We start from the raw sequence: 15,969 nt of genomic DNA, 5'->3' as shown, positions 1-15,969 counted from the left end.
CTGAATAGATTTTTTCCCAAAGAAGATACACAAATGGCTACAAGACATGGAAAAAGTGCTCAACATCACTTATCACCAAAGAAATGCAAATCAAAACCACAATAAGATATCATCTCATCCATGCTAGAATGACTGTTAACAACATATGAGACTATAAATGCTGGCGAGGATATGGAGAAAAGCAACCTTTTGTGTGCTATTGGTAGGAAAGTAAATTGATACAGCCACTATGGGAAACAGTATGAAAATTTCTCAAAAAAATAAAAAAATTACTTACACAAAAGCCATCAATCCTACTTCTGGGTGTATATCCCAAAGGAAATAAAGTCTTTGAAAAGATATCTACCCAATATACATTACAGCTTTATTTGCAATAGTCAAGACATAAAAAACACCCAGATGTGGATCATGGGTGAATGGATGAAGAAAATGTGGCACATGTGTGCATGTACACGTGTAATGGACTATTATTTGGCTACACACAAAAAAAGCCCTGCAATCCCTGCAATTATTTGCAACAACATAAAACAAACCTTGAGAGCATTATTTTAAGTGAAAGAAGTCAGAAAGAGAAAGCATACTGTATGATCTCATTATAAACAGAATCTAAAAAAATCCCAAACTCACAGACACAGAGAGTACATTGGTGGCTGAGGGGTGGAAGAAATGGGACAATGTGGTTCAAACGGTATAGTATAAACTTCCAATTATGTGATGTATCAGTTCTGAGGACCTAATGTACAACATTGTGAATATAGCTAATGATACTGTATTATATACATGAGAGTTGCTGCGAGTGTAGATACAAATGTTTTCATCACTCATGTTAAATACGTGAGGTGATGGATGTCTTAATTAACCTTAATGTGGTAATCATTTCACAATATAAACAAGCAAATCATGTTATCATACACTTTAAACTTACACAATGTTACATGTCAATTATTTCTCGATAAACATGAAATAAAAGAATTAAAGAGGGATGCCTGGGTGGCTCAGCAGTTGAGCGTCTGCCTTCAGCTCAGATTCCAGGTTTGGGGATCAAGTCCCACATCATGCTCCCTGTGAGGAGCCTACTTCTCCCCTGCCTGTTTCTCTGCCTCTCTCTCCCTGTGCCTCTTACGAATAAATAAATAAAATCTTAAAAAAAAAGAATTAAAGAGAAAAACTAATATACAAATAATTATGACAGGGCATAAAACACATACACACATAGATATACACATTTTGTAATGGCTGCAAACATACAACGCTAAGAAAAGACTAACTTTTAAAAAAAAATTCTCTATTCTTTTCAGCTGAAGAAATCACACTAATACATGCTTTGAATACTGCAAAGAGAAAACAAAGCAAGACCTTCTTTTAGTAAGATATCTCATTCCACTTTATATTTATTTAGTGAGATTTGGACAGGGTCAATCTCACAAACATAGATCATAATTATTATACAAATAATACATGGATCATTATATGTATATGTAAGTTTCTTCATGAAAGACAAGCAAATTTTTCTTATAATTGTAATGACCATCATCAATTAACTTCTATATTTAACTTGGAGCTTCTAAATTTGAAATAAAAGAACAATATAAACATGTGTCCATAATTCAAAAAGGGATATTATAGCCCAAAAAGAAACATTTTCAAATAGCATAATAGAAGTTACTGTTGTTAAAATGAAAAATATATCAGATTGACCAAATAGTAGAATATAGTTACAAAAGAATCCTTGAAATCAGTAGAAACTACAAAGCCAAAAAAAAGTAACAGCTAAACAGGGGAAAATTTTTTGAAGAAAAATTTAGAGGCTCTCAGAGATTTGTGAAATAACAGATGGTTCAGCACACATGTGACTGAAATCGAAGAATGAAAAACACAAACAAAAAATAATGGCCAAAAACTTCTGCAAATTGGCAGAAAACATTAGTTTCCAGATCTAACAAGATCAGCAAACTCGCAAGCAAGATAAACATGAAGAAAGTCAGTCCCTCCATACACCAAGCTTCAAATATCCAACAATAAAGAGAAAATCTTGAAATGAGCCAGAGAATGACAACATGTTACATACAGGGAAACAAATAAGTAACAGCTGATTTGTCATCAGAAACTAAGATATGCTGAGAAACACTGGAATAGCACATTTGCATAGCTAAAAGGAAGAGATTAGCAGTGAGAATTCCACATACAGAAAAGATACAAGAAAAGGTGAAAATAGATATGTTCAGATGCAGAAACTAAAGATAATTCATCACTGGCACTATTAAAAAACATTATCATTTTCAGTATGAGGGAAATTATTTAAATGGCAACTCATACCTGTAAGAACAAATGATGAGCATGGAAAATGGTAAACGTGGGTAAACGTAAAAAAAATTATACATACTTCCTTCAATAACTTAATTGCTTTAAAAGACACAGGACTCTTTATAAAGGGAAAGCTACAATACTTTGATGTGAGGATAACAGCATGTATAGATTTAATACACTAAATAGTAAATATCTGATCTTTTGTTGGTTTGTTTGTTTGTTTTAAATATTTTATTTATTTATTCATGAGAGACACAGAGAGAGAGGCAGAGAGACAGGCAGAGGGAGAAGCAGGTTCCATGCAGGGAGCCCGATGTGGGACCCGATCCCAGTACCCCAGGATCACAACCTGAGCCGAAGGCAGATGCTCAATCACTGAGCCACCCAGGCGCCCTTTTTTGTTTGTTTTTAAAGACAGAACAACACATAAAGACACAGGCACAAAGGAAAGAAGGCCATGTGAATCAGGAGTGACAGAAAAATAGTTGCCAACTGAAAATTCTATATCTAGTACTTTAAAACTTCTGCCATCTCATCTGGTCTCCATGTTGTCTTTTGTTTTAATTATTTTTTTAATTTAAATTTTAGGTAGTTAAGATACAGTACAGTATTGGTTTCTCAAGTAGAATTCAGTGATTCATCATTTACATATAACACCCAGCAGGGACGCCTGGATGGCTCAGCGGTTGAGCATTTGCCTTTGGCTCAGGGCATGACCCTGGAATCCTTGGATTGAATCCCACATTGGGCTTCCTGAATGGAGCCTGCTTCTCCCTCTACCTGTCTCTGCCTCTTTCTCTCTCTGTGTCTCTCATGAATAAATAAATAAAATCTTAAAAAAAAATACCCAGCATAACAAGTGGCCTTCTTACTACCTATCACCCATCTAGCCCTCCTCACCCACCTCCCTCCATCAACCCTCAGTTTGTTCTATGCTTCTTATGGCTTGTTTCTCTCTTTTCTTTTTTTCTTCCCCCTTCCCATATGTTTATCTATTTTCTTTCTTAAATTTCACATATGGGTGAGCTCATACATTGTCTTTTTCTGACTGACTTACTTCACTCAGCATAATACATTGCAGCTCCATCCATGTCATTTCAAATGGCAAGCTTTCATTCTTTTTGATGGTTGAATAATATTCCATCGTGTACACCACATAGTTTGGCTATTGCTGATAATGCTGCTATAAACATCAGGGTGCATATATCCCTTTAAATCTGTATATTTGTATCCTTTGGATAAATACCTAGTAGCGCAACTGCTGGATCATATGGTAGTTCAGTTTTTAACATTTTGAGGTACCTCCATGCTATTCTTCAAAGTGGCTGGACCAGTCTGCATCTCCACCAACAGTGCAAAAGTGTTCCCCTTTCTCTGCAACCACACCAACACCTGTTGTTTCTTGTGTTGTTAATTTTAGCCATCCTGACGGGTGTTAAGATGGTTTCTCATCATGGTTTTGATTTGTATTTCCCTGATTATGAGTAATGTTGAGCATCTTCTTATGTGTCTGTTAGCCATCTGGATGTCTGTTTTGGAAAAGTGCCTCTTCATGTCTTCTGCCCCTTTCTTATCAGTTTATGGTATTTGCAAATATCTTCTTCCATTCTGTAGGCTGCCTTTTAGTTTTGTTGATTGTTTCCTTCACTTTGCAGAAGCTTTTTATCTTGATGAAGTCCCAATAGTTCATTTTTACTTGTTTCCCTTGTCTGTGGTGACATGTCTAGTAAGATGATGCCACAGATGAGGTCAAAGAGGTCAAAGAGGTTTCTGCCAGTGTTCTCCTCTAGGATTTTGATGGTTTTCTGTCTTACATTTGGCTCTTTAATCCATTTTGAATTTATTTTTGTGTATGGCATAAGAAAGTGGTCCAGTTTAATTCTTCTACATGTTGCTATATGTCTTCCTAATATCATTTGTTGAAGAGACTGTCTTTTTTTCCACTGGATATTTTTTCCTGCTTTGTTGAAGATTAGTTGACCATATAGTTGTAGGTCCATTTCTGGGTAATATATTCTATTCTATTGATCTAATAAATGTCTGTTTTTGTCCAGTACCATACTGTCTTGATGACTACAGCTTTGTAATATAGCTTGAAATCCAAAATCATGATGCCTCCAGTTTTGTTTTTCTTTTTTAGAATTGCTTTGGCTATTTGGGGTCCTTTATGGTTCCACACAAATTTTAGGATTATTCATTCTAATTCTGTAAAAAATGCTGGTGGTATTTTGATGAAGACTGCATTAAATATGTAGATTGCTTTGGGTAGTACAGACATTTTATCAATGTTTGTTCTTCCAATCCATGAGCATAGGATGCTTATTCATTGTGTTAAGCCTTCTTTAATTTCTTTCCTAAGAAAAAAAGTGTTCTATAGTTTTTAGAGTATATACCTTTTACTTCCTTAGTTAAATTTATTCCTAGGTATCTTACTGTTTTGGTGCAACTGCAAAGGAAATCAATTCCTTGATTCCTTCTCTTGCTGCTCATTTTTGGTCTATAGAAAAGCAACAGATTTTTGCACATTGATTTTATATCCTGCAAATTTGTTGAATTCATGTATGACTCTTAGCAATTTTTTGGTGGAGCCTTTCAGGTTTTCTACATAAATTATTCTGTTTGCAAATAGTGAATGTTTGACCTCCCTTGCCAACGCAGCAAGGGAAAAGGGATCCTTAACCCACAAGGGATCAGGTTTGCTGAGGATTTGTCCACAGAGAGTTGGCAAGCCAGAAAGGCGTGGAAGGAAATATTCAAGGAGCTAATGGGAAAAATATGCAGCCAAGAATTCTTTATCCAGCAAGACTGTCATTCAAAATAGAAAGAGAGATAAAAAAGAGTTTCCCAGACAAACAAAACCTAGATGAGTTCATGCAAGAAATTTTAAGGGGACTCTGAGTGGGGGGATAAAAGACCAAAAGCAACAAAGACTAGAAAGGACCAAAGAACATCACCAGAAACACCAACTCTACAGGTAACACAATAGCACTAAATTTGTATCTCTTAATAATCACTCTGAATGTAAATGGATTAAATGTGCCAATCAAAAGACACAGAGTATCAGAATGTATAAAAAAAACAAGATCCATCTATATGTTGCTGCCTACAAGAGGCTCATTTTATACCTACTCTCCATGTTTTCTAATGAAAATCCTACTGTCTTTCCGTCATTGTTCCCCTATGGTATTGAATCTGTGTGTTTTTAGGATTTATATCTTTTATATTCAGCAGTTTAATATGCATTTCATTGGGTTTACCCTGCTTGGAGCTGGGTCAGCTCTTCAAATCTAAAGATTCCTGTATTTCAGTTTCAGTTGCAGTAGGAACAAAGACCAAATACATAGGAATAAATTTAATAAGAAATATGTGAAGCCTATAGAAAAAAAAACGTTAAAACACTCATGAAAGACACAAAAGTGGTTTTGAATAAAGGTAAAGACATTCCCTATTCTTAGATGGAGTCAACAATCTTAAGATGTAGTTCTCTCTAAACTAATTTATAAATTCATGCAATAAAGATACCAAAAAGCTATTTTACAGAGCTAGAAAATCTTATACTAACATTCATATAAGAAAATATACATACAAGAATAACCAGGAACACAAAGAAAGAAAAATTACCAGGAGTCTAGTTCTAACAATCTTTACAATACACCTATATAAGATGTATTATCATATGTATAGAAAAATAAGGCACTGGTAATAAATATAAAATCATAAATGGACCCCAAATAATGTTTATTTAGTATATGATAAAGGAGGCATTTCAAATCGTTAGGGAAAGTATGGACTTTTTAATAAATGATGATGGTATAACTGGGTAGTCATAAAGGTAAAATTAGATCCACATCTCACATGATAACAAGAATAAACTAACAAATGAATTAAGGATCTAAATGTTAAAAATAAAACCATTCAGAAGGCAGCATGGGTGAATTCCTCTTCGAATTCAGTATAAAGAAAGTCTAACTATGTTTCAAAATCATAAGACAATAAAAGGTTCATATATATTTGGGTCTGTTAAAATAAAAATATTTGCACACCTAAAAAAAATCATAAAAGGGCACCTGGGTGGCTCAGTCAGTTAAGTGTCTGCCTTCAGCTCAGATCATGATCTCAGGATCCTGGGACTGAGCCCTACATTATCGGACTCTCCGCTCAGCAGGGAGTCTGCTTCTCCTTCTCCCTCTGTGCATGCATTTGTTCTCTCTCTCATGAATGCACTCTCTCTCTCAAATAAATAAAAATAAATCCTTAAAAAAATTTAAAATCATAGAAACAAAGTCAAAAGATAATTCACACACTAGAAAACTATATTTGTATCATTACTATAAAGGAATGATATCTCTGATATATATATATATATATATATATATACACACACACACACACACACACACACACACACACACACACAGGACATAGGATCAAAACCCTGATGGACAAATGGGAAAAAGACATGAAAGAGTTCTTAACGGCCAACACTATAACAAGTTGAGCAATACAAATAAATAATAATATTACTGCATAATGATTCTAAGAATAAAATTTAAATACACACTAGTCCATACAAATATACATTAAAAACTGAATAAAGATAGGTATTCCATTAGGAATATTTGCAATTAAAAAATATAAAAGGAGGGATCCCTGGGTGGCGCAGCGGTTTGGCGCCTGCCTTTGGCCCAGGGCGCGATCCCGGAGACCCGGGATCGAATCCCACATCGGGCTCCCGGTGCATGGAGCCTGCTTCTCCCTCTGCCTGTGTCTCTGCCTCTCTCTCTCTCTCTGTGACTATCATAAATAAAATAAAAAAAAAAAATATATAAAAGGAAAGCAGGAAATAGAAAATCACTATTAGGTAAATACTACAGTCACAATGGTCTCAGACAAGATCCACTGATGAATGTTAAATAAATATGCATAAATTTTTAGAGAGGGAAAATATTTACAGAGTCACAAAATACCTTCAAGATATTTCTTAACAACAAAATTTTAAAAACTTGTAACTTCATTATAGAGAAAAATTTCAGCATATATACCACCTTAAAGCAACTATTATCAGGTTAAAATGACAAATAAAACATCAAGAACGTGCATGTGTTGGTCTGATACACTGAGAAGGACCCGTCACTTCTGTGGTAGTCTTGGCAAAAACTCACAGCCACCTTCTAATCATAAGAAAACATCAGCCTGATTGAAAAAAGAAGAGCGTTCATTCTATAGAACAGCTGTCTAGTATGTTTAAAAAGGTGTCAAGGCCATGAGACAAGGAAAGATGGAACTAACCTAGAAAGGGGCTGAGTACAAAGACAAGACAGCTAAGTACAATGTGTTACCTCAGATTGGCTCCTAGAACAGGAAAGAAACATTAGAAAGAAAACTGATGGAAATTAAGTAAGTTCGGTAATTTCATTAAAAGTACTTTACCAACATTATTTCCTGTTTTTGATCATTGTACTGTGGTTAGATAAGATGTTAACAGAGGAAGATGAGAAGTATAAAAGTATCTGAGAATTCTATGTACTATTTGTGCAGTTCTTCTAAAGTCTAAAGTACAACACAGAAAAGTTTTGAAAGGTATTTTGGAAAAACTGCACTAATATAATGATAGAAAACAATTCAGTGTTACCAGAGGCCAGGGAAGGGGGGAAAGAACTAACTTCCTAGGGGCACAAGAGAACTTCTATGGATGATGAAAATGTTCTATATCATGATGGTGTTCATAGTCACAGGACAGTATTCAGCTCTCAAAAGTCACTGAATTAGAGTGGTAAAATTTTATGTAAATTACACTTCAATCCAGCAGACAAAAGAAAGAGTTCCAAATGTAAATACAATCTTTAAAAACAAGTGTTTAAAAACAGTATAAGCAAATGGAGAAAAACCAAATAGGTTTATATATGCTCTTACCAGATTAATTAACTGTGTGTGTACCACATCTTCTACCAAAACTGCTGTTTCATGAAGAGGCCTCCTAGCATCACCTAAGGAAAACCTGCCAAAAAAAAAAAAAAAAAAATTTAAACATACCAATATTAAAGGCTATAAAACTAAGAAAGGTAAAAAGTGAAAGATATTGATTATCATAATTGGGCAATCATGAAGTACAAATTATTCCTCAAATAACAGCGGTTGTACAATTTTCTATAGACAGAATTGTATCTCTCTCATACAAGCTACAATTTCCATAGAAAATGCAGTGTTAGCTATGCTATTTGTCGATCTCTGAAGTCATTTTCAAGGGCACTTACTGTTTCAAATGGAAAATATTAATAACTACTTCATAATATTGGCAGTCAGAAAATCATGTTACCATGTCCAAAGTACTAATAAAGTAACATATTAATAGCAGTTTAGAAAATTATAAAAGTATGCAATGTAACCAAGCAAGTAATATAATTAAAATGAAAAGTTGCTTAGAAAAATTTATATAAATGTCATAATTTATCATTTCTAATTATAGACAAGCAGATTGTCAAGAAAGGCTTACTGATCTTGATAGTGATTTTCTGAACTTTCATATGGTGGACTAGATGTGCAGAGAATCCCTTCCTGGTAAAGAACACTTGAAAATGCACAATACTATATTAACAACTTACATTTAAAGCCTGCTTTAAGCAGCAGTATAGGAGATAAAACAGAAGGCTGACAAGATGAGAAAATACAGTTCCACTGGATAAGAGAGCCCTTGAGCCAAAATTTATTCTGAAGGCATCTAGATATTCATAGTAGCCAATAATCTGGATTTCATCTAGAATTGTATTCAAGATATAGCAAAGAATGCTGGGACCCCAAGCAAGGAAGGAGGTCATTTGAGAAACCAAATATGAAGTCAGTGATATCTGGTATGGGTGATCTCAGCAAATCCATACTCCACAGAAGGCACTTTGCCTATTTCACGCAAGGCTATGAGTGAAAGAACAAAAAAATGCAATGCTGGCATGAGGATACAAATGGAATACAATAGAGAGCCCATAAATAAAATCCTATATTATGTACAAAAATTTTTGATAATGGTACCAGGAACACCCAATTTGGAAAGGACAATCTTTTCAACAACTGATGCAGAGAAATATGATATCCATATGTAAAAGAATGAAGTTGGACTCTTACCTTGTACCATATAAAAAAATAAACTCAAAATAGATCAAAGACCTAAATTAAAAAGCTAAAACTATAAAACTCTCAAAATAAAACAGGGGGGGGAATCTTCATGACCTTGGATTTGGCAAGGGTTTCTTAACTATGACACCGAAATTACAGGCAACAAAAGAAAAAATAAATATATTGGAATTCATCACAGTTACAAACCTTTTATACATCAAAGGACAAGACAGTGAAAAGACAACCCACGGAATGGGAATAAATATTTGAAAATCATGTATCAGATAAATAACCAGAATATATTTATAAAACTCTTGAAATACAACAATGAAGAAAAATACCCCAATTTTAAAATGGGCAATATATTTGAATAGATAGGTCTTCAATGAAAATATACAAATAGCCAACAGCAAATGAAAAGATCCTCAATATCATTAGTAATTAGAGAAATGCAAATCAAAACCAAATTGATATGCTACTTCACACCCAGAAGAATGGCTATTATCAACAAAATGGATAATGCTGGCTTAGGATACAGAGAAATTAGAAACACTGTACATTGCTGGAGAGAATGCAAAATGGAATAGCCACTGTGGAAAATAGTTGGGTTGTTCTGGAAAATGTTAAACATAGGATTAGGATTTGACCTAGCAATTCTACTCCTGGGTATGTATCCCCCAAAGAATTGAAAATTGAAAACAGGGATTCAAACAAGTATGTGTATACCAATGATCATAGTTACATTATTCAGAATTGTCAAAAAATAGCAACAACCAAAATCTCCATTAACGAATGAACAAATATATGCATGTAAAATATTATTCAGCAATAAAAAAGAAAGAAGATCTGATAGATACTCCTACACCAATGAACTTTAAAAACACTGTCTTAACTAAAATAAGCCAGACAAAAATGACAAATCTGGAATAAGAAAACTTATAGAGATATAAAGTCAAATAGAGGACACAAAGGGATTGCAGTGTTTTTGCTTACTGTGTAGAGAGTTTGTCTGGGATGATAAGAAAAATCTAAACAATAAATAGTGATGATGGTAGCACCATATTGTGAATGTACTTAATGCCAGAGAACCGTACAGTTAAAAATAAAGTGGTAAATTTTAAGTTATGTATATTTTACAAATAATTAATATGGATGAATAAAAATTAAAGAGCAGACTAGATTCAGCTATAAAGATAATTAGTTTAGAACAGCAGATCTAAGGTAATTACCTATAATATATCATAGGTAATAACAAAACATCATGATAAATATTAAGCCAAATCTGTTGATACTATAGTGAAATGGATAAATTTCTTTAAAAATACAAATGGCCAAAGCTGACTTAAGAAAAAATCTAAAAACCTGAATAGTTCCATAAATTTGAAAGAAATTAAATCAGCAATAAAAAACCAAAACACAAAAAAACTCAAAATAAACAAAAACAAAACAACCTGACCTCATCTGTAATGTTGTACCAAAATTGCAAAGAATAGATTATTCTAATTTGATACTTTTCAAGAGAATACAAAAAGATAGATACTCCCCAACTAATTTATTTAGGCTAGTATAACCTGGGTTTCAAAACTAGAAAAAGATAGTGATAGTAAAATTACACATAAATTTTATTCACGTACATAAACAGAAAAAAAAAAAAAACCATAATTAAAATGCTTGAATAAAACAAAAAATCAGATACGGGAGAATTCATTTTCTCTCCTACTTTGCACCTATGACCTCATGGGAGCTCCTTAAGATCATTTAATAGAAAAAGAGAAAACTCAGGTTCTGGGTTTCATATGGTCCTGAATGATGCAGGCACCATGGAAAAGTGAATAGTCCGAGCACTGTAGCCCCTTTTGAACATCACTCAAAGACAGTAGTGAAGGGAAATCTTCCCAATGGGAAGAACTTTTAGTAGTGCACCTAGTTGCTCTTTTTATTTTTTTTAAGATTTTATTTATTTATTCATGAAAGACACAGAGAGAGAGGCAGAGACATATGCAGAGGGAGATTTTATTTATTTATTCATGAAAGACAGAGAGAGAGAGGCAGAGACATACCCAAAGGGAGCTTGATGCAAGACTCTATCCCAGGATCCCAGGATCACGCCCTGAGCCAAAGGCAGACACCCAACTGCTGAGTCATCCAGATGTCTTCATAGTTGCTCATTTTATTCAATAGGACAAATGGTAGCATAGGCTATGGTCAATGGTTGGCTGAATAAATGGTAAGGGACATGGAAGGAACATAATAAAATATGAGAAGGAAATTTGGGGAAGAGGTAGGTGGGCAGATAGCAATGAAAGAGAAAAAAGTAAGGATATCTGAGTCTCATGTGAAGAGTCAGGGGCAACCCAAGGAAAAGAGAATTTTATTTTTTACTTATTTTTAATTTTTTAAAAAAGATTTTATTTATTTATTCATGACAGACACAGAGAGAGGCAGAGACACAGGCAGAGGGAGATGCAGGCTCCCCATAGGGAGCCTGATGCAGAGCTCAATCTCAGGACCCTAGGATCACAACCTGAGTCAAAGGCAGACACTCAACCACTGAGCCACCCAGGTGCCCTGCAAAGGAGAATTTTAATACTCAAGTGGATATTAGCAGTTTTTTTTTCACCAATTACCCTGTCATCAATGGGCTCATCAACAGTAGTCACGGTGGGAGGGATGAAAGATATGCAGGGCCCAGTAACATGGATTTCCACTAATCAATACCATAATTGTTATAGCCCCAGCTCAGTGCCCATCTGTCAGCAGCAAAGATCAACACTGTTTCTAAACTGGCACCATTCTGCAGGGTGATCAGCCATCTTCCTTGCAACAGGCTGATTGCATTAGACCAATCCCATCATGAAAATGACAGAGTATGTATGGTTCTTAACTAAAATAGACATTTACTCTGGATATGGATTTGCTGTCCCCATGTGCAATGCCACTACCAAAACTACTATCTGTGGACTTACAGAATGCCTATCTGTTGTCATGGTATTCCATACAGCATTGTTTGTGATTAAAAAAAAAAAACCACTTCACAGCAAAGGAAGTGGTACCCTGGTATCATGCTCAAAGAATTCACTAGTCTTAAAGTGTTCCTCACTATTATGAAGTAGCTGGTTCGATAGAATGGTGGGAATGGCTTTCAAAAATCCAGTTATAGTGCCAACGAGGTGGCAACACCTTGTAGTGCTGGGGCAAGGTTTTCCAGAATACTTATATATCCTATGAATCAACATCCAATATATGGTACTGTTTCTCCCATAAACAGGATTCATAAATCCAGGAATCAAGGGGTGGAATGGTAGTGGCAGCACTCATTATTACCCCTAAAGACGCACTAGCAAAATTTTTGTTTCCAGTTCCCATGCCCTTATGATTTGCTAGCCTTGAAGTCTTTTCCAGAGGGAGAAATGTTTTCACATTTATTCCACTGAAACAACAATTATTCAATTGAAATGAAACTTTTAAGACTGCTACTCAGTCGCTTTGGATTCCTCATGCTTCTGAGTCAACAAGCAAAGAGGGAGTTACTGTGTTGGCTAGGGTGAGTGGTGTTGACTATCAAGTGGAGACTGGACTGGTTCACCACAGTGGAGGTAAGGAAGAGTATGTCTGGAATACAGAAGATCCCTGAGGCCACCTCTTAGTATTACCATGCCCTGTTACTAAAGCCAATGGAAAACTACAACAATCCTAACCAGGAAAGGCTATTAATGGCTCAGATCCTTTAGGAATGAAGGTTTGGGTCATTCCATTAGGCAAAAAGCCACAACCAGCTGAGGTGCTTGCTGACGGCAAAGGGAAAACAGAATGGTAGTTACTAATACCAGCTATCCACATGCCCACTAATAAAAACAAGACTGCCATCATCATGAATATTTCCTCCTTATTTTGTTATAAATATGTTTGTGTGTGTGTGACTATTAGGCAAGTACTGTTATTTCCTTCCCTCTTTTATTCCCTTATCATGTAACATAAGATGTATTGGACTAATAGCCTAAAATTTAATTATTAATTTTATATCATAGTATTTAAGCTAGGGATATTAAGAAATGTAAATATCTCTCAAGGGCTTAACCTCATCTTATGGGAAATGGGTTAATGCATTTTCAGTTCTACAGTGGATAATTGTATGAAGTTAGGCAAAATTATGACCTTGTTATTGTCTTTGAGATTAATAGTTTAAGGAGATACATATGGGTGTCAAGGTGACATGGGTAGTGATTAATTTTAGGTCTTAACGCTGAAGGCTATGGGGGTGCCCAAATATTTGGTTAAATATTGATCTGAATACGTCTGTGAAAGTATCTCTGAATAAGATTAATTGCCTAAGGCAAATTTCCCTCTTCATCATGGGTGAGCCTCATCCAAACCATTGAAGGCCTGAAAAGAACAAAAGGCAGAGTAAGGGAGAAACATTCCCTCTGCCTATCTTCAAACTGGGACAGCAGTCTTACACTATCTTTGAACTCCAACACCATCAGCTCTACTGCTTCTCAGGTTTTTATAGTTTACTCCCGTCTCCATTTTGGCTTTTGAATTTCACAATGTATCTTTTTATCTTGTGTATCAGTAACAAATTATTGTAGTTGTCATTTATTTTTACAACTTTTGTCCTTCAGCCTTCATACTAGGCTGAATGATTTACTCACCAACATTGAAACATTTATTATTAATTTAACTGGTGGAATCTGTACTTTCATTTTTGTTCAGTTACTAATTAGCATTCTTTCATTTCAGTTTAAAGGAGTCCCTTGAACATTTCTTATGAGGCTAGTCTAGTGGTTATGAACTCCTCCAACTTTTGCATGTCTGAAAAATTATTTTATTTCTCCTTCAATTCCTAAGGACAACTTTGCCAGGTAGACTATTCTTGGTTGCCAATTGTTCTCTTTCAGACTTTGAATATAACATGCCACTTCTTTCGGAACTGTAAAGTTTCTGCTGAGAAACTTTGCTGACGGTCTTATAGGGGTTCCTTCATACATAACAAGTTGATTTGTTGCTTTTAAGATTCTTTCCTTGTCTTTAACCTTTGACAATTTAATTATGTGTATCTCTTTGGATTCATCTGATTTGGTACTCTGTGGACATCCTGAATGTGGATATTTGTTTCTTTCCCTGGTTATGAAAATTTTCAGCTATTATTTCTTCGAATAAGCTTTCTACCCTTTCTCTCTCTTTTCTTTCTGGTACCCTTATAGTGCAAATATTGGTCTGATTGATGATATCTTAAACTATCTTTACTCTTCTTCATTCTTTTGTCTTTTTGCCCCTCTCTGATTAGATGAATTCCACTGCTTTGTCTTCAAGTTCATTGATCTTTTTTTAGGCTTCATCTAGTCTGATGTTAATTTGAAATTTTCAGTTCAGTTGTTATATTCTTCAACTCTGTGATCTCTGCTTGGTACTTTTTAAATATTTTCTATCTCTTTGCTAAAATTCTCATTTTATTAATGCATTGTTCTCTTGATTTCAGTGAGCCTCTTTTGACCATTATTTTGAACTCTTTATTGGGTAAATTACTTATCTCAGTTCCTTTAGTTTTATATTTCTAGCCAGAACATCTCTTTCCGTCTCATTTCCCTTCACTCTCTGTGTTGATTTCTGTACATTAGATAAAATAGTCACCACTCCCAGTCTTGAATAGGAGATGAACCTTATCATTGAGCCCTAACTCTTGGTTGTCTTTCAAAATCTAACCTTCTCTGTTCTTAGAGAGCCTAGTAACTGAGGGTACTCAGTGTTCCACAGGAGAAGATCTCAGTCAGCACATCACTTAGGCTGATTCGGACCTCAAGGCAGTATCTTCTAAAATATGCAAACAGGCTTCCCCTAGGGAATGACTAGGAGAGGAGTGTTTCTCTCTGTTCCCTCTATGCTGAACCCTGGAGTGATAGTTGGCTAAGTGTTTCTTTGCTTGCTATAGTCCCATGAGAACTGTAACTCAAGATCTGTTGGCCACTACTACCAGATCAAGAGATGTGTCCCTTGGGCAGCAGCCACAAAAGCCCTTTTTAGGGTGATACTCTTGAAATGGAACTGATCAGAGGGAGAATGCAGAGGTCTCCCCAGTCTGTGGGGAGGTTCACAATCAGCTCCTAAATATGTGCCAAGTTAGAAGTTTAAGCCTTAATCAGCAGTTTTTAAGATATGCAAATAAGGCCTCTTTTCATGAAAGACTGGAAATGGGCATTTCTGACTGCCATCTCTGTGCTGACCCCTGGGAGAAAAGTCCATTAAAAACTTTATTATGGGGGACCCAGAAATGCAAGCCCCACTGGCCACCACAGCCAGTGTGTCCTCTAAATGGCAGTCACAAACGTTGGATCACTAGATGTATGCATAAGTTCCTTTCATGGAGATACTGGTGGACCACAGTGGGGAAGAAGGAATACTGCAGACATGTACTAAATGAGAAGCCTGGCCTTCAGACTGCAGGTTTTGTTGCCCATTTTTATTGAGAAATAATTGACATACACCACTGTGTAAGTTTATGGTGTATGGCATGATGGTTTGACTTACATGGATTGTGAAATTATTGCAAAAGGTTTA

General features: G+C 35.3%; 1 protein-coding gene across 13 annotated transcripts in view; it reads right to left on the bottom strand.

Annotated features, from left to right (window-relative positions):
• The window catches only part of SUPT3H (SPT3 homolog, SAGA and STAGA complex component), a 603,243-nt gene that overhangs the window by 315,095 nt on the left and 272,179 nt on the right, over positions 1–15,969 (bottom strand). For all 13 annotated transcript variants that reach the window (XR_013383461.1, XR_013383460.1, XR_013383459.1 and 10 more), the window contains one exon: positions 8,221–8,305. Coding sequence is in view for 4 of the 13 variants with exons in the window: in XM_077903820.1 (XP_077759946.1) it covers positions 8,221–8,305 (85 nt within the window). In the remaining 9 variants the exon portion in view is untranslated. Of the gene's footprint in view, positions 1–8,220; positions 8,306–15,969 lie in introns of those variants that run through there.

The sequence above is a fragment of the Canis aureus genome, chromosome 7, assembly GCF_053574225.1.
Source record: "Canis aureus isolate CA01 chromosome 7, VMU_Caureus_v.1.0, whole genome shotgun sequence".
In the NCBI taxonomy this organism is placed as follows: Eukaryota; Metazoa; Chordata; class Mammalia; order Carnivora; family Canidae; genus Canis; species Canis aureus.
This window is presented reverse-complemented; position numbering and strand designations above follow the sequence as displayed.